The sequence below is a fragment of the Sebastes fasciatus genome, chromosome 22 (genome assembly GCF_043250625.1).
Source record: "Sebastes fasciatus isolate fSebFas1 chromosome 22, fSebFas1.pri, whole genome shotgun sequence".
NCBI lineage: Eukaryota > Metazoa > Chordata > Actinopteri > Perciformes > Sebastidae > Sebastes > Sebastes fasciatus.
In genome coordinates this window covers 21,027,425-21,046,841 of record NC_133816.1, presented here as the reverse complement: position 1 = coordinate 21,046,841, position 19,417 = coordinate 21,027,425, and the positions used below count along the sequence as shown (strand labels likewise).

The following is a 19,417-nucleotide window of genomic DNA, read 5'->3' as shown; positions in this document are numbered from 1 at the left end:
GTGTTGCAAAATGGCTTGAAAGCCCCCCCTAGAAAGTCGGAAAAATTGAGCCCGGTTTCACCTACATGTATGAATCAATCTGCCATTTTCACCCATTTTTAGCGTTTTACAGGCCGCGTACTTTAACGAACTCCTGATTTAATCAGATTTAATCAGATCGACTTAAAATTTGGTCAGAACCATCTACAGACCTTAACGATGAAATGTTATTAAAATCCTGAGTTTTCGTTGAACGGTGTGGCCGTGGGTGGCCATTTTGCGCCATCCACCATGAAACAGGAAGTTGTTGTGACTTCTGCATACTTTGCCAAATCTGCTTCAAATTTCTCAGCCATGATGACGAACCAGGCCTGAGGTCATTTACATACCAAATTAGACTCATAGCCCCCGCTCATAACTCATGAACAGTTTTGTCGCAGACTCTTATGGGAGGCGTCCACCGCTGTCCTGCCAGTACCCCCAAAGCGCGGTAAGGTGCGAGGGCCCGTTCATCGCTGTGTCCAAGCACATGTTAAACATTGTCATGTTATCTACGGTTTATGGTCGGTGTGATTCTTTATTGCTGTAAATTGTCCTTCCATAACCAAATGTGAACCACGTGTGTTGACTAACTTTAAATTATGTACTCTGTTGGACTGAAGAGCACAAAATGTGAGTAGATTTTTTATATATAGTCTCTCGCTTTTAGAATGAAGAGACGTTTATGACATCTTCGAAACCAAATGTTTACATGTAAGTTGCCAACAAGATAATCCTCTCCATCAGCCGTTGGCAGTAGCTTTTGTCCACCAAATAAAGTTTTCTTGAACTAACTCTGTTTTATTACATCTGTGATGTCTTGTTGGTGCAGAATTCCAAAATTCCCCACATTTCCTCGCACTCAAATCTAGGTCACAGGCATTGACTCATGGGACGTTTCTTTTTTGTGGGAAACATTTAGGAGCTATTCAGCACAGTAGTACAATACCTGACTGTGTGGAAACAAGGCTGAGCTCTCCTCGTGGCCGCACATAAACATTCCTGAGTGGAAACAAGTCTCCCATGCTGGAATGTATGGAGGAAAAACAACACAAAGGAAACTCTTTTTGGGGTTCAGCGATAAAGTCGCTGCAGACGGACGGCGATCGTTTTCAGACATAATCACTCTTTTCCTCCCCGGCTCTTGACAGGTCAGGAGTTTATGTTTGGCTGGACCCAAAAATCTGTCACTGAGTGATGAAGTTACACAATCGGTCGGCCGAGTGTTGGAGTTTCCTCTTTGGCCGTTGCTCTTTCAAAATGAAAAGCGGGAACAGTCCTTAGTTTACGTTTTCAGGGGGGCGTGTCAGCGGTTCCACTCATTGGTACGAGTGCTCCTCATTTGCATAAAGTTCTCAACTTTATGCAAATGAGCCCGTCCAGCATGACGTTTCCGGCTCACGAAACTTGGACCAAGCTGTCAAACTAGGCGTCCTCTAGTGTCCTCGCCGGACCTGGTGGACATGTACCGCTGGATTTAACATTATAGACACGACCGCTGACTATTAGTGTAACAATTTAGCCACAAATTCGCAGACTGACCGTACACGGTCCAGACATATACTCCGTTTTGACCGAGTCTTGTTAACACAGTGGGAAGTCTCGAACCAAGTGTATGACCTCAGTGTCTTCGAAGATAGTTCTGGCTCTGCGGTTACTTTAACAATACAGAAATTATTTCTAATTTCTAATAATAATTTCCATATCCAGTGGACACATACACAAGGGAAAAGAAAAGGCATAAACAGTGCATCAATAATATTTTATAAAAAAAATAAACCAAGGAGGACCATTTGAACGAACCCACTGCGGTATGTGTACAGAACTCGTCCTGCAGGTCACACATGTGGGAGAAATTCACAGTATGATTTATTGGAGTGGAGTAACACTGACCTATATCCTGGACAGACTTGTGGCTCAAAGCCAGAATGCAAGAACAGCGTGAACGTGGAGACAAAGCAGCAACATGTCGAGGCAGTGAAGGCCCACAGCCACCACCACCAACAATGTCTTTACACTGAGTTACAATAAAGCTTACCATCTACATAAAGTTTTATTGGTCTCGTAGTCTGAATATTTTCCATTTTTAATTCATCCTGTGCCTTACTTTTGTAGTTTTGACCAGTGCTCGAAGTGGGCCGTGTGGAGTCAAAGGTGTTCGTGGGATGCATATTTTATCATCTTATCAGAATCAGATCATTCACATCCCATATAATATATTATTTATATCGTTTACAGTAGATTATCAGTGTTTTTTCTTGCCATATTCGCCAAAAAAGTGATATCGGTGCATCCCTATATACTATACTAGATTGGACTATATTCCATCTGGCCCAGGAACACATGAGGAGCTGGAGGAATGGAGAGGGACATTTGGGTTACCTTGCTCAGCTTTTGGCAGGAAAAAAAAAAATCTATTTCTGTTGTCTCCCTATAGCATTAAAGAGCATCCCTGTTTCCATGAGCAAACGTCCTCTAATTAGAGACCGCATTATTCATTTGGGTCTAAAAACACATTTTCAAACATTGACGATAACCTCAACGCGGGGAAAGCAGACATGGTTGTGCTGACTCGTCCTGCATGTGGTGGGTTCAAACAGCCATATTATGTGGGGATACAGGCAGCGGCTATAAATGTAACATGCCAGAGAAATGAATGAGTGCCGGCCGATGAGACCATGATAACAGGCTTTCACGTCGGCTGCCAGTTGCTCTTGGCTCGATTTCATGTGAGCGCAGCGTCAGGCGTCAGCATTTTAAAAACAGCTCGGTACCAATAAGTAAACTGATAATGGGTCCGCTCTGGTCTGCTTGAAAGAAAGTCACTCACACATGGGATAAAATCTATATGTGATCAGCTAAAACAGGAACTAGAGGGCTGGAAGTGTAGTTGAGTTTTGTAACTGTGCATACCAGCTATAACCACACTCCCTCAGTGGGAGTTGATATAGACATGTTATTGTATCGTTAGTTGGTGATAAATCTCAGATGTGTTTTGTTTTATTTATTGTGTTGATGGACCCAAGTGTGAAAAAAAACATCTGTGGAATGCTTTTTGTGATTCATATTCAAGTAGATTTTGGACAGCTGTGTATGTTTAAACTTGTTTTTATTACTCCCATACGAGGGTAGACTGACTTTTATCATACAGTGTTAGTAGAGAGCTGTCCTTTCCCTGGACTTTACGCTTCAACCTTTTTCATGTGGGGGAATTGCTCAAAGTTTGGCCAAAAAGTAGTTCAAGTTATCTCAAAATAGTCGTATTGTTATGAGAATAAAGTCGGAAGTTTAAGAGAAAAAAAGTCATAGTATTATGAGAATAAAGTCATAAGTTTAAGAGAAAAAAGTCCTAATATTATGAGAATAAAGTCATAAATTTAAGAGAAAAAAGTCGATATATATACCGACTTTTTGTCGCGTAATATTCCGACTTTTTTTCTCGTAATATTACAACTTTTTCTCATAAAGTTATGACTTTATTCTCATTAAGTTACGACTTTTTTTCTCGTAATGTTACGACTTTATTATCGAAATCTCAGATTTCTTTCCCCTCAATGTGGCTCTAATACTCCGTCGTATATTGGAGAGCTGACAGAAAGACAGACCTCGATTTAAAATTGAATAAACCTCATTTACTTTTTAAAAATCTTTACTACATCTTTACTAAAAATCTGGCTTCATCCCTTCTCCTCCTGCCCTCTTCCCTCCCGTTTTCATTATCTTCCCTCCTCACCCTTTCCATGCAACATCTTCATTTTGCCAACTGTCACAAGCTAACCTGTAATTTAGCCTTTTGGTTTTTGTGGGCAGACGGCTGATACTATAAATGGTGAAGGTTCTGGGTCTCTAAAGCCAGCCGTGACGCACAAAAACCCATTTCTGACTGGTGGAGGAGAAGATATCTACATTATTTACATTCACATTTCATGTATTTATGCAGCACTTTATCAGTGAGTTCCTTAAAAGGAGCTTCAGTCTGTAGATGACCAAAACATCGGAGCAACTGCTGCTGTAAATAAATAAAAGGGTTTTTCCTCATTTCCCAGTTCGTACATCCTTGATTCCTTATCCTAAAGCAGGGGTCAGCAACCTTTACTATCAAAAGAGCCATTTTAGGCAAAAAAAAAAAAAGAAAATCTGTCTGGAGCCGCAAAACATTTGATCATTGTGAAGAAGGTAACACAGTTTATAGTCTAAGTATATAGTATATAAGTCTAATGCAGTGAGGGCCAAAGTGACAATGTAATACGGAGTATTAAGGTCACATTGAGGGAAAAAAAATTCCAGAATAAAGTCATAACTTTACGAGAAAAAAAGTCGTAACTTTACGAGAAAAAAAGTCATAACTTTACAAGAAAAAAAGTTGTAATAGTATGAGAATAAAGTCGTAATATTACGAGAATAAAGTCATAACTTTACGAGAAAATAAAGTCATAACCTTACGAGAAAAAAAGTCATAACTTTACAAGAAAAAAAGTTGTAATAGTATGAGAAAAAAAGTCATAACTTCACGAGAAAAAAATTTGTAATATTACGAGAATAAAGTCATAACTTTACGAGAAAAAAAAGTCATAACTTTACGAGAAAAAAGAAAATAACACGTAAAATGACTACTTTATAATATTGCGACTTTTTTCTCGTAAACTTCTGACTTTATTGTCGAAATCTCCGATTTTTTTTCCCCTCAATGTGGCCCTAGATGCCTGATTTAAGGTCTGTGGTTAACACAAGCTAAAGAGATTTTAACGTTTTGTTCTACAATATAAAATAGGTCAATAAATACCCAACTCGTGGATTTTGAAGCCTTTATGTGTCTTTAATAAAGGCGGTTGCTAATAAATTGGATAAATGAGACTATTAAACACCATCAATTGAAAGCACCAGTAAATTACGAGTTCAGGAGTTTCATTTGAAGGCACCATGAGCCAATCAGCCAATCAGCCAATCAGCCAATCAGCTGCCGGAACCAGCTCACGGTCACGGTGTGAGGCGAGAGAGTGGCGGCTGTTGGACGCAGCGGCTAACGGAGCTTCTGCTGCTGGAAGAGAAAAACGTCTTAAAACCGCTTTATGAGCGCACAGGTCTGGTTCGTTACAACCGCGGTAGTTGCGCCTCAAAGTGCCGGTTAGTGCGGTCATCTTGTATCCGGGAAAAGACGACGAGGAAGGACTTTACCAAGAGGATGCTAGCTGCTAGCTGCTACTTGCTATGTAGCCGTTGCTAAACTGTGTAGCCGTTGCTAAGCTGCGCTGTTACCATGGTGACGAAGTGATGTTTTTGCTCCTGAGAGGTAAACACCTAGAGAGAAAAGAAAGTGAATAGTTTAAGTTCGGCCTCTTGTTTCGGTTGTTCTTGTTTTATTTTATTTTATTTTATTTTATTTTATTTTATTCATCAAACTGAGAGGAGGACAGTGAAGTTGGTTAGCGGTTCCTACATCCAGGCTGACTGCAGAGAGACTGTGAGTAACCCATACATTCATCTGATATATGACCAAATATGTAAACTATATAGTGTATATGTCTATATATGTGATGCACATATATGTCACCACATATATATGCATATATGTCAGATATATATATATACATATATATATATATATATATATATATATATATATATATACTCATATTAAGGATAAAATAAAAAAATAAAGAAGTCTTACCATTATATACAATAAAGACATAAATAAATCTATATTTTTTATATATTCAACCTGTGGAAACTGGTTTACATAAGAATATAATTTATCACAATATTAATATGTTAACTAGGGATGTACTGGAATTACATTTTGACCAACTTTTGGCTGCATTAAAAAGGTTTACACTTGAATTCTGTTAATTTTGAAGATTTTTTTTTACCAAGGTACTGGTGTATGATTTATTATTTTATTAAATAAAAAAATCTGTGAATTTTGAAGATTTTTTACTAAGTTGCTGGTGTATGATCTATTATTTTAATAATAAATACAAATTCTGTTAATTTTGAAGATTTTTTACCAAGATGCTGGTGTATGATTTATTATTTTAATAATAAATAAAAGAAATTCTGTTCATTTTGAAGATGTTTTACTAAGTTGCTGGTGTATGATTTATTATCTTAATAATAAATATAAATTCTATGAATTTTGAAGGTTTTTTACCAAGATGCTGGTGTATGATTTATTGTTTTAATAATAAATACAACTTATGTTAATTTTGAAGATTTTTTTGATGTTTTTATTTTGCGTCACTTACCTCCTCTCCTTCACTTCCTGCCCTTGTATGTTTCCCATCTGTGTGATTACCTATCCATCCCTGATTGATTTCACCTGCACTTAATCATCCTCACGTCCTCAGTGGATTTAGTCTCTGTGCCAGTTCGACTTTGTCCCCTGAGGCAAGCGACCCAACCATTTCTAATATTAGTGTTCCTGGTTTTTCCTGATGTTTTCTTCCTTATCCTAAATGTCCCCTTTAAAGTCTTTCAGGATTCACTGGAGCACAACATATACTGTACAGATCTTAGATTTGGTTTAAAAAAACAAAACAAAACAAAGTTGTATTAGTAAATATATTTAATTTGCATTGTGTTAAATATCAAAACGCTGTACTAGAAGAACTGTGATCATTCTTTACAGGGTCATATCTACAGATGAACACAATTTTCAGCTTCATTATTATATAATTACATCCCATATGAAATACAATAAATCTAAAAAAATCACTTACAGTAGATAATTCGTAGCCCGTGGTTGATATTTACTTCTTTGCTGTTTTAAAATAGCGTTATTGCTGTGTTAAGGACAGAAAAGGTTATTATTCACATGTATGATTCACTTAATCAGAGTTTACCTGTTATAGAACAGATGATAGTGTTGGTCAGTGATTGAATTCCTGTGACACACAAAGCTTTAAAGCAGATATCCAGCAATTCTTTGATCAATATATCCTTATATCCATGAAGTGTGGTGTCCAACTGAAATCCTAAAAGTCATCACTTCTTGCAACGCATTTGTAGTGACAAAAAAATATGTCAACGGGTATTTGAGGGCACTGTATATCAGAAATGTATCGTACAATGGAATTATTATAGGCACAGACTGGCTCTGACACTTAAAATATTGTGCGTTAACTGAGGTGCAGTGTTGCACTGTGGGGGTTTTGGCAAAAGGTTGTACATAAGGACATCACATTTTAAATTGCACAGTTGGAAACACACGTTTTACACTCCGGACACTCCAGACACATGTCCAGGATTGCAGTCGAGAGCGGACTCTAGAGTTTCGGGCGGAGGGATCCGACCACTGGCTTGTCTGAGCTGAACTCTTTCCACCAGGACGGCCGCTCCAGCACCTGGCTGCCCTGCATCACTGTCGACCACAGGTTCTTGTAAAGCTATGTGAAGGAGAAACAAAGAGACGGTTCAGAGAAGAGGTCTTTATGTGATCGCTGTTGACAAAGAAGTCATGATCCATTTCCAATCATCTGTTTCTTGTAACCTATTCCACTCTCCATATAATATATAGCTTAAAAAGAACTCATTCTGCTAGAATACTGGACAGGAAGGACTGATGAATATCGTTGATCACACTGAAGAAAAGGGGATTGAACCTGTGACCTTTTGGTTATGGTGGACATGTGGACATCGTCTTCACGTCATGTTTTGATACGAGAGCGTTCCCTCCCTGTTATAATCCGAGCTGTCATCATCAATTCCTGTCTAAAACCGGCAATCAAAGTGCTTTTTGGATCCACACCGACCACAAGAAGAGACAAAGCTATCATCTTGAGGACACTATAAACACACTACTGGCCTTTCCAAATGTCTCATCGCTTCCTGATTTCACACAAACAACCCAAACCGATTTGATGAATTATGGCTCTGAAACCTCACTTTGTATTTAGATGCGACCGCAGCGGGAACAGGAAGTTTGTTAATGTGGTTACATGTCAATTAATCTGTGGATATCACAGCGTTCACAGACGCCTTGCTGAGAAACTTGGCTGAGTAACTCTGACTTCACACTGTTTATCTTTAGGTGTTATTTTGATGGTATTTCTGCTTCATTATACTGTCATGGTGTTGTTGTTATAAGTTTACAGGAAGGACGATTACAAAGACATTACCCATGTTTACTACCGCAGATATAATTAAGATTAATCATACATTATGATGATGATGGCTATTATCCAAGCAGGCAACTCCCTTTGGGCCTCAAGGTGCCCCAAAGGCCCCATATTAATTGTGTATTAGTTGTTTTTTGGTAATTTGATATGCAGCTAATTTGTTTTGTAATATAGACCACTACATGCCAATATCAACAGAAATGATCAGGATCCTACATTATTAGGCATCTGGTCTTAAAGCCTTTACACGCTGGGGGTTGATGAATAAATGAAACAAAAATGTGAAATACTCGCCTGTGAATGTTATATGTCTAAGGCTTTTATTGTGAAAGGGAAGAATGGAAGGAGTGGATCTGGTCTACGCTGGTTGAAAGGAGTAATATAATTTGCCGTCTTGGTTCGGACTATGGAGCCTCCGTGTTGTTGTTTCATAACTACAGAGTGCTCCAGGGATGATTTTTGTTGGCCAACCAGGAAATTAGCATCGCCCTGGTTCCCTCGATTAAAAAGCCAATGTGATTTTTACATTGGGTTTTGAATTATTGTGGCAAACACACGTTTATGAGATTTGTTCAGCAAGATAATCTTCACAAATGAACACCACTTTTATGATTTTTGAATTGTGAATGCAGTCGTAAAAAGCTAACGTTAGGCTATAAACAAACTACACCACGGTCACATGAGGCAAACTTTGTTGCCTGGTAAAGTTTTTTCTTCTAAGTTCTGTCCATTAGTCATCTGCCCTTCTTCTAATGCTTCATATCTGACTTTATCCTTAATTAGCCCTCTGAGACCGACTTTAGTGTATTTCAGAGGCTGCAGCAGGTTCAGTTGTAGAGCTAGAGTGAAGGTACAGATATCTTATGAAACTAAAAAAACATTGATGTACACCACTTCTATGTGACATCTACTGTTCACCTGCTATCCCCCCCTAAAGACCCCCTGTACCCCCCTAAAAATGGGTCTATTGTGGGTCTCAGAGGGTTAAGACCCTCCAAAGAAACATGACTTGAAAATGTTTTTCAAGTAAGGAGGATGAAGGACAAAAGTAATAAAGTCGAGACAGAATGGTAGTCGGCGGTATTTAACCATAAACTTTCTCAAACTTGCAGATTATTACAGATAAAACATCTAGGACCAATATTGCTGCAAAAACAAACTTGACAAACCCTGAGGCTGACTAACAGAGTAACAGAATACGCGGTGGGTCTGCATGACGTCTTCATTTCTCAGGCAAAACAAACATGAGTTGAGCCGGTCTTATGAAGGAGGAAGTTCTCAGACAGCGTAGAGAGGGTCATTGTCAACAACTGACAAAGACAATTTATGACCAAACACAACGCTTGATGAGTTTTCCTGGAAGAAGGAGAGACGGCAGCCAGAGCTCTGCAGTCTTCTTCCAGTAAAGAGACTTAACCTACTGACTAAATGTCCCAGGGTGGGACTGCATGGGAATGGAGAGGGAGAAACAACTCTGACTTGCTATTGAGTCACTGTGATGAGTGTTGGTTTGTGTGCAGAGTTCACAGTCCACTTTAACATTAAACACTTACAATGTATACAAATCTATACTTGTACAACTTACAAAAATATATTATTAACACTGAGACCCACAATAGACCCATTTTTGTCTTTTTTTTAGGGGGGTCTTTAGGGGGAGATAGCAGGTCAACAGTAGATGTCACATAGAAGTGGTGTACATCATCTGAAAGCTGAGAACCTGAAGATTTTAATCAAAACGAGCCGTCCTCCGAGCTGGACACGTAACATTGTTCTCTATGTGCAATCGACTGTGAGTCGAGTGGTTCAGGGACCTTTTACTACAGCGCTGCTGTAGTAAAAGGTCATTTTGATTAGTCAGAATTCAGTTGCATCACATCCGTAATGAGAAATCCCATACACATGAATGGCAAAAGTAGTTTGACTCTTACTACTCAAAGTAGAATTAGGGATATGTTGAATTAGAGTTTTGACTCGGCAAAATGACGTTGCAGATATCTCTAATGAATATGCTGTCTAGCTATTAAATGTTAAAACGGCTCGCCCATATGTACGGTATGTCTTTACCTGTCCGTCAGCATAGCCAATAGGTGAGTTGACAAAGAAATCGGGAGGAGCAAAAACATCCACCAATGTTACTGCGTCATCCTTCAGCTGGAGGAAACACACAGACAGACAGAGCACATCAGGTTAAAGTCAAGCATATACCAGAGCTAGAACTTCAGTTTACAACTCCATTCAGTTTCATGAAGATGGGAAGTATGGGAGGACACAAGAAGGGAGCTAATAACAATTAACACTATAAAATAGTATAAAACAGTGTAACTAAGAAATCCAGAGGAGGCAATGTTTGTGTACCTGGGAGCAGAGAGTGAGAATGGTCGTCTGGATCAACTCTGTGGGCTTCTTTCCACTCAGGTAACCACCTGTACGGGAGCAAAACTGTGTTACAAATACCAACACGAGGGGAGTGTGTTATCTAGATTGATGCAAGCAGAGTACAGAGTACAGTTACACACCCTGGTAAAGTGTGGCTGTGTGGTTGCTGAGGCTCCACAGCCCGTACAGGGCACACAGCTTGCTTAGTACAGGTCTGAGACCAGCTGGTGTGTCCTCATCTGTAGTTAGATCATGAAACCTCTGGAGGCAGTTGTGTTCTATGTAGGCCATGGCCAGGGAGCGACAGTAATACACCTAAACACACACACGCACACACATAGAAGGACACATTTGTAGCATGCTTTTATTTCTGCTTGTGAATAATCGAACATTTCTTATCTGTTCAAATGTACCTTAAAGGGAGATTTGTCAAGTATTTAATACTCTTATCAACATTGGAGTGGGCAAATATGCTTACTTTATGCAAATATATATATATATTTATTATTGGAAATCAATTAACAACACAAAACAATGACAGATCTTGTCCATAAACCCTCACAGGTACTGCATTTAGCATTAAACAATATGCTCAAATCATAACATGGCAAACTGCAGCCCAACAGGCAACAACAGCTGTCAGTGTGTCAGTGTGCTGACTTGACTATGACTTGCCCCAAACTGCATGTGATTATCATAAAGTGGGCATGTCTGTAAAGGGGAGACTCGTGGGTACCCATAGAACCCATTTACATTCACTGATCTGGAGGTCAGAGGTCAAGGGACCCCTTTGAAAGTGCGTCTCACCTGGCTGTTGTTGCGGGCTTCAAAATCATCCTTCCCCGAGGCCCTCTGCTGCTGCAGCCTGTTCTGGCTCTCCTCCAGCAGGAAACACACCAGCCACTTATAGGCTGCTAGCGGCACTGAGATGATGGAACAAGGAGGATATTATCACTAGGTTAGACTGAGAAATCACTTTAAGACATGCAATCAGTAGAAACTGGTTAAATGTATATTTGTACCTGTAGAGTCCATACACTCCTCCATCGTTTTTGCTGTAAACTTGCTGTCCATGATCTTGTGGAAGTCCTCCAGGAAGTCCACAGTGTGAAGAGGAGACTCAATCCGCACACCATCTGAAACCAGACAACACAGGCGTGTCAGCACTAGCAACTGGAGAATATCATGTCAATCACCAATAAGTTATTTATGCCCTTTGAAGTGAACTACAGCTCTACCTCTCGTCACCCCCTTGTCATAACTGACAATAAAAGCTTGTAACTAGAATGGCACTCGGAGAGCGCAGACCTCCGCCAAGGTGCGTGACTTTAAAATCAGATCACAGCTCACAGCTGGCAGTACCATGAGGTGGTCGGCTTATTATTAACATGGTGTGTTTCAGTGTAACGTATCTGCGGATGCCTCTCATTCAGCAGCCTTGTTAGTCTGTATAACGTTAAACTAATTGTCTCTCATCGCGTCATCTAACGCTTTTTTCTTTCTCACCGTGGACGGACAGCAGCTCCCGCACACACATCCACACACGTATCTCTCTGCTCAAAGAAGAAGGAAGAAGGCGGGGTCATGCGTCATCAGCTACACTGAGCATGTGTTATACCCTGTGGTCTTAATACTCAGGCTGATCGGAATCCTTAAAAAAATTCCTGAAACTCGGATCATGATCTGGATCGCCACCAAAATTTAATGGATTGTTCATTGTGCCACATCCCACCCCTCCAAAAATTTCATTCAAATCCATCGCAGACTTTTGGAGTAATCCTGCTAACAGAAGGACAGACAGACAAACAAACAAACAAACCAACGCCGGTGTGTTGGGGACTGACCGCGGCGTTTAGCTTGGAGCCAGCTGAGCAGGTAGTTGCTGGTCTGTTGCAGCAACACGTTGTTGTCTCCTTCATATGTGCAGTTTGGGTCGTTGTCATTACGCAGATCACCAAGCCGGTTCACTGAAAGACAGAGAAGGTAGTTAGGTCTCTGAGTGTGTGTGTGTGTGTGTGTGTGTGTGTGTGTGAGTGTGAGTATCTGTATGTGAGAGACCCACTGGCCAGGTATCCATGTCCACCGCACGCCTCCCTACACTCCTGGATCGCCCTCTGAGCGATCCACGAGGCCAGTGGTTTACTGGAGCAGCCTATGGCGTGGATCTCCCTGCCCATCTCTGCCTGCAAAACACACACACAACACACAACACGCATATAAGACTGTAGTTTATACAGTATGATACTCTGGATATAGACACACACACGTGTACCTCGTCTTAACTCACTTGTCTCTCACTCTTGTCCCTCATCATCTGTCCCATCTGGAACTCAACAAAGTTCATGAAGATGGACTTGCTGAAGTGTTCAAGAGCATACGCTGCTGCCAGGTACGGGATCAGACGCCATTGCTGAAGAAAGACGTGAGAGATGTACAACATAACGAAACAATAAGTGTTGTGACGTGGCTTTAGATATCCTCTGTTAACTTTGACAAGGTACTCTCAGATCCACTCCCTCCATCCTGACCTGTAACTGGTACTCCAAAACGGGAATTTCCTCCGTTTCTTTGGGTCCAAACTGTCTCCTGGTGGCTGAGAAGCGGATGGCGATGACCATAGCCAGCTTCAGGTTGGTAAGAGCAATCCTGGTGATGCCCACCCTGCCACCTGACAGGGCACCCAGAGACTCCCCAAAACGCTTGTTGGGGTCCTGAAGGAGAGGAAAGACAACGCAATCAATCTTTTGGAGGTTGTAGCGGGCTCAAGGTAGAGGTTAAAGCTAGAGTGAAGATCCTGGTATCATATGAAACTAGAAAAACCTAAAGAATCCATCGGTACCAACCATGTCATACTAGCTTGTCAGGAAGAAGGGTAAATAAAGCTCCAAACATATGCGAAAGGATACACTGGCATGACATGGTCCCTTGACCTCTGACCTCAAGATATGTGAATGAAAATGGGTTCTATGGGTACCCACAAGTCTCCTCTTTACAGATATGCCATATATATATATATTAATTACATTATGCTGAAAGGTTATTATGGAATTTTTGCCCAATGATGCCAAAAACTTGCTGCCTACTGAAGCTTTACGCCCAAAGCTAGCTGGCTGACCCGCTTATCTAGCTTTGTAGTACAGCCCTCTGGACTGTCCTTGCTATTTACACCTCTCATGGGGTACCAGAGGAATTTTTCCAGGCCTGGTTGTCATTACCAGCCATCTTCTCACCACGTCCATATGGATTTGGCCCCTGAGAGCTCATTAAATCACTGCAGCAGTGAAAAGAAAGCAGCCATAATGTGAAGACGGCGTTTGACTGCTGAACAGTTAAAGGAGGCCTGCTGCATTTTGTTTATTCAGTTGTTTAAAAAAAAACTTTAATTGGAATGCATTCTTTGTGCCACCTGTGTGAATTTGACTCACCTTGAATGGCGTAACGTAGCGGCCATCAGGAGTAACGTCTCCGGTCTTGTTCAGTAGATTCTCCCGAGGGATCCTCACATTATGAAACAAAGCAAACCTGAAGAGAAAAAATACCTTTGGTTACACAGACACTGAAAATTCTAGTGTTACTGTATTTCTTAAGGAAACTTAAAGGGGAACACATTTTTATCTCCATGGCCTAGAAAATCTATATTAGTGAACATAGTCTACTCTCTCTCAAAGCCAGAAACCAGAGAAGTAAATCTCAAACTTGTCTGGAGCTGCTCCACAGACAGTTTGTTTTCTTTTTTTTTATACCCAATTGAGCTTTATTCTTTTGTAGAGTTGTCAGTTATGAAACAGAAAATGTTCCCATATACTCCGCTGAGTGCTCTCTGTGGCCTTTAGAACAGTCGGTTTTTAAAGTGACCAGTCCCCTTTGGGGGCCACCAGGGGGCGCCAGAGCCTCAGCAAATTGGAGGAAAAAGCCGCTAAAAACTAGAAAACGTCTCTCTCCCTCCCTCTGCTGTCACCTACCCGTTATCCAGCCCGTTCTGGCCCAGCTTCTTGCCCATGTCTCCAACCAGAACACCAGGCAGAGCCAGCAGGGTCTTGGGATTTCTCACCTGCAGTACAATGGTTATAGATTTACTAGATGTGACAAATCTCAGTGGCATCTCTGTACAAAAACAACACTACTACGGTACATGATTAAACACAATAACTAGTTTCTCTGGTCCACAATAACTTAACAGGATGATCTCTATTTCTATTTTACAATTATTCACCTTACCTCTGGCTGGCGGATGTAAAAGCATCCTTGTTAAAAAGTGGATTTGTGAATAATCAGTTTGACTTTATACTTTATAACTTTATCACTGCACTGGGTAACACTGTGTTTTCTGAGAGGGCGTCACATCAGATCACAGCGTCTGATAATAACCAGCTGTAACTTGGTCAGCGGTCGAATGTGGAGTGTAACGGAGAGTCTTACCGGCACTACGAAGGAGTGCAGGCCATGGCACACCTGGTCAGGTGTGTAGAGCTGAGCGAAGACCACTGCATGGGTCGCAGTCTTACCCAGGTTCCCCACCCAGAACTTGGCAGCCTCAAAGTCCGGAGAGTTGATCACAAATTCCTGTAGAGTAGAAAGTTAAAGATTGACTGCAACCAGGGATGTAGCCAGAAAACCAGAAATGGTAAATTAAGTCATGAGTTCAAATTCTATCAAACATTTCCTTGTGAAGTTTTACAAAGTAAAATAACCAGCAAAATGGTTCCCAATGGGATTACGGCTCTGCCGGCAACCAAAAGTGTTACAAACAACAAAGCAAAGACATGACATAAAGGAAAAGGACATCTTTACTGTAGCTATTTTATGCTGTCATATTACAATTTAACATTTTTACAAACATATTTTATGCGTGTGTGTGCTGACCTGGGTGGAGGGGTCATATGTCGCTGTGGTCCTCATGGCTCTGGTGTTGCTGCCGTGGCTCAGCTCAGTCAGTGCAAAGCAGCCATACGTCTACAAACAGATACAGGACGTTGCAAATTCTGAGTTCATCGTGACGGAGATTAGAGTGAGATTAGATGTGGAAGCACTGACACAACCGAAAGGTGGAGTTATTGGCAATGTTGAACTCTTACCGTCATGTCTTTAATGTTTTCAACAAATTTGCTGTGTCTCTCTGATCCTGCCTTGAAAATAGTCCCTCCAAACATCTGAAACAGAAGATGTTTTCAGCATCTTTTACTGGGGTGAGACATTGACTAAAATCTAGGATAAAGGGACTTTTACTCTGGGAAGTATATAAATTAATACAGTAAAAATGTCTGATTTTCAGCATGTATGTAGTCAGAGATGTCCTGAAGTCAGATATATCAGTCATTGTCAGGCATTATTTATTGATAAAAAAAAATTCCGGCAACCCAAAAATCAAAGAATAAAGACATTTCCCTCACAAATTAATGGTATTTTCTTTTAATTGTTAAGGGACATGTAATGTTTTATACTTCTGGTGAATATAATCCAATCAATCTTATTTCCATAGATGTATTTTGTATATACAGTTCCTTTTGTTAACACCTTATTTTGAAAACCAGACATAGTCACACGTGTCTACTTCCTCTAACTTCACCAAATCCGTCTCTAGCTCTCCCGTCAGCTCCGTTCTCTTTATCCATCCATGGTCAGCTCCATCGGGGCCGTTTGAATGCATTTAACATAAATGTCAGTATATGGGTGCTCTACAGTCGTAGCGTCGGCCCATTTGATATTTGATATAAGAGCGACGGCCGGCTTGACCGCACGTTACCGCGATACGATGACGTTTCCTGTCCATGACAGAGTTAACATGCAGCTTTAGCCGTGATGTCTAGCTTTGCTTTTCCTGCAATGTGTGAAACCCAAAGTGTTTCCATCCTTTACTGGATGTGTAGTGTTTAACATGTTGGATTTAACATGTGAGGGTGCAGGTCGTAACCTCCGTCGTTTTCTACTTTCTTTTAGCAGCCGGCTGGTTTGTTTTGGTTGACTGATACGGAACGGATATAACGTCACGTTACTCAGACTACAACAATAAAAGCGGTAACTTCCTTCTACCTCTGCTTAGACTCAAATGAAGCAAATATATCGATTATGGTGTTAAAAAATGGATTTCAAAATGCGATACATTTTTTGATTTTCTTGAAATCAACCCAACTCTACTTTCATTATGATCAATGTTTCATTTTGCACACCTCCCACCACCGCCACCAATGCACACTCACCGACATGTTGAGAAGGTACTTAGCCGACAAGGCCCAGTCATACATGCCGAAACAATCACTGAGAACCATATGCTTCCAGGGGTTAGCCATCATATCTTCTTCTGTCAGGAAGTCGTAGCGGAAGACCTGCTTCACCCTGTGGATTTATATAGGAAGCTTTATTTTCTCTATGTACGTTATATAGATAAAGATAACAGGATGTCAAATTAAGTCTTTGGTGAGAAACTTGAATAAATCCAGTTATTTGTAGATGTTTTCACATCAATATCAAATAAATAATAGAGAGAATTATGACCTGTTTAACTTTCTAACAACTTACAAGATTTTTTTTTTAATCAAAGCAAATATTAAAATAATCATAATAATTTGAATTGTGTGTTTTTATGCAAATAACCACTATAGATGACAATAACAAAGTACAGAACAGTACTGTGTACAGTACCCTCCCACCCCCCAGAAGCTACAGTGTAATTTGAACACTGTAATTTACCCCATATATAATGTTTTTTACGTAAAATATATCGAACATTGAATGTCATCAGATCTAAAATTGTATTCCTTCATTTAGCGCAGAGATTTCAAAAGTAGCAGATAAATTAAAATACTTGCCAGAGTGGCAGGCAGTGGAAAAAGTTAATTTCAGACTCTGCTGATACCTGAGGAAGGTCAGCTCTCTCATTTTCTCGAGAGAGATGTCTTCACCGGGCTGACGGGCAAACAGAGGGTCATCCTCAAGTGACTTGAACACATGTTGCTGCAGCACAGAGAAGAAGAGAAGATGTAGAGGAACAGCTACTACAGCTTTAAAACCAGTGGCACCTTGGTTACATTAGCGCATAGGCCACATAACCGAAATGTATGCATGCACCCCTTCATTTCCAGTCTGCCTCTACACTGTCATCTGACAAAAATGCCCCCCACAAATCTTTAGAGAAAACAAGTGGCACTTGTTGTTTATATAACTATTAAACTTATTATAAAAATGCAGATATAGTCCCAACGACAGAGAGCATTTGATGCTGACCGCTAACCTTGAATGCCATGATTTCCTCTCCGTCTATGAAGCGGAGCATGTCCTTCCAGTTGAAGGAGGCTTTTTTCCTGTAGATATCCAGCGGGCCACTGGGAACGTCGGCCACTTCATGATCCATCTTCTTGTGTCCAGACTGAAGGAGTTCACCATGCAGGGTCAGAAGGCTCTCTCTGGGAAGAAACGAGGGAGGAAATTAGATGAGAGCAGTGGTGGAAGAAGTATTCAGATCCCTTAGTTAAAGCTTCAGGAGGCAACAATTTTTTGTTCTGAGAGAAAACTAGACTTCTGCACCCCTTTATTTATTTATTTTGTAACCTTTATTTATTCAGGGGGAGGTTCACTGGGAGCAATGCTCTCTTTTTCAGGAACACCCTGATCACATTCACATAGTTACACATTCAAACCTGGAAGCTGCCCAGAACAACCACAGTCTGATCTGCTGGCCACTGAGCAGCTGGGTGCTTGGTATTTCTTTGAGAGATTTCTCGCCTCAAATGTTTTCAGAATCATGCAACTTTTTTTTCTCATAAAGTTATGACATTATACTTATAATATTACGTATTTTTTCTCGTAATATTATGACTTTATTCTCATATTCCGACTTTTTTTCTCGTAAACTTCTGACTTTTTTCTCGTAAAGCTATGACTTTCTTATCGTAACATTACGACTTTTTTCTCATAATATTACTTTTTACTCGTAATATTACGACTTTATTCTTATTATATTACGACTTTATTCTTGTAAACTGACTTTTTTCTCGTTAAGTTATAACTTTATTCTCATAATATTACGACTTTTTTTCTCGTAAACTTCTGACTTTCTTATCGTAACATTACGACTTTTTTCTCATAGTATTACGACTTTTTTCTCGTAATAATATGACTATTCTTGAAATCTCAGATGTTTTTTCCCTCAATGTGACCCTAACACTACCATAATACATTTGCACTTTGGCCCTCACTGCATTAGACTTACATAATATATACTTAGACTATAAACTGTATTACCTTCATCACAATGCTCATATATATATATATATTCTTTTTGCCTATAATGTCTCTTTATGATAGTAAAGCTTGCTGACCTAGTGGTATCTGGCAATGCAGATAGTTACATAGATAGATTATAAAACCCTCCAGCAGAATGGATTGTTCTCTTTCTAATCTAACTGAACTGACACTATGGCAAACCTTGTACCTACTGTATCAATAAAAGGAGCAAAGGTCATGGCTGGATGAATGACTACAGAGGAAGTGACTGCTGTTAAACCAACCACCATGTCCCACTGTCACTGTCTAACACTGAGTAGATGTAGTGAAGTCTTACCTTATAAAGTTAGCTTTATGCCAACTAATGTTAATGTCTCTCTCTCTTCTTCTACAGCTGTCAAAACGACCTGTGCACAGCTGGGTTTGGGTGTTGTTGTGTGTGCCAGCTGTAACATCGTGCAGCTTAGTTCCTGCAGCTTGGTTCCATTTCCTGTCCCGCACCCTTCAAAGTAAGTCTCCACACATGTTAATTGAATGCAAAACTAGACTCTAGAGTAACAGATGTACGTTATACTAGTTTCATGATATCAATTAGTAGGCTTGAAGATTAAATACTGAATTACTGTGCCGTAGTTTTAAACCGTTTAAAGGTGTATGCTTTTATTTTGAAGGTCTGAGTTGAATAG

General features: G+C 40.2%; 1 protein-coding gene and 1 long non-coding RNA gene across 6 annotated transcripts in view; one reads left to right on the top strand and one right to left on the bottom strand.

Moving 5' to 3' along the window:
• Positions 1–4,994: 4,994 nt before the first annotated feature.
• The window catches only part of LOC141761029 (uncharacterized), a 70,345-nt gene continuing 55,922 nt past the window's right edge, over positions 4,995–19,417 (top strand). The window contains exons 1-2 of one of the 4 annotated variants that reach the window (XR_012592509.1): positions 4,995–5,479; positions 19,126–19,240. This is a non-coding gene — a long non-coding RNA (uncharacterized LOC141761029). The remainder of the gene's footprint in view (positions 5,480–19,125; positions 19,241–19,417) is intronic. The other 3 variants (XR_012592508.1, XR_012592507.1, XR_012592506.1) reach the window with 3 other exon arrangements.
• Positions 6,563–19,198, bottom strand: acox3 (acyl-CoA oxidase 3, pristanoyl). Of its 2 annotated transcripts, none has more exons than XM_074624207.1 (19): positions 19,069–19,198; positions 17,740–17,874; positions 17,365–17,462; positions 16,709–16,844; positions 15,587–15,661; positions 15,375–15,464; positions 14,931–15,074; positions 14,474–14,562; positions 13,937–14,033; positions 13,040–13,222; positions 12,799–12,921; positions 12,574–12,694; positions 12,356–12,478; positions 11,534–11,647; positions 11,319–11,434; positions 10,652–10,826; positions 10,491–10,558; positions 10,200–10,286; positions 6,563–7,400 (listed from the first exon to the last, which is right to left on the bottom strand). In XM_074624207.1, exons 2-19 carry the CDS (start codon positions 17,857–17,859, stop codon positions 7,281–7,283), a joined length of 2,079 nt encoding a protein of 692 aa, XP_074480308.1. In that variant the 5' UTR covers positions 17,860–17,874; positions 19,069–19,198; the 3' UTR covers positions 6,563–7,280. The 2 variants fall into 2 exon arrangements, with proteins under 2 accessions (XP_074480308.1, XP_074480309.1); XM_074624208.1 differs by having other exon boundaries at positions 17,740–17,911; positions 19,069–19,167.

Coding starts and splice junctions, on each gene's coding strand:
- acox3 (XM_074624207.1), bottom strand. CDS start 17,859: ATGGATCATGAAGTGGCCGACGTTCCCAGTGGCCCGCTGGATATCTAC. Junction 17,463..17,739: donor AGGAAATCATGGCATTCAAG/GTTAGCGGTCAG, acceptor TCTGTGCTGCAG/CAACATGTGTTCAAGTCACT. Junction 15,075..15,374: donor CATATGACCCCTCCACCCAG/GTCAGCACACAC, acceptor TCTACTCTACAG/GAATTTGTGATCAACTCTCC.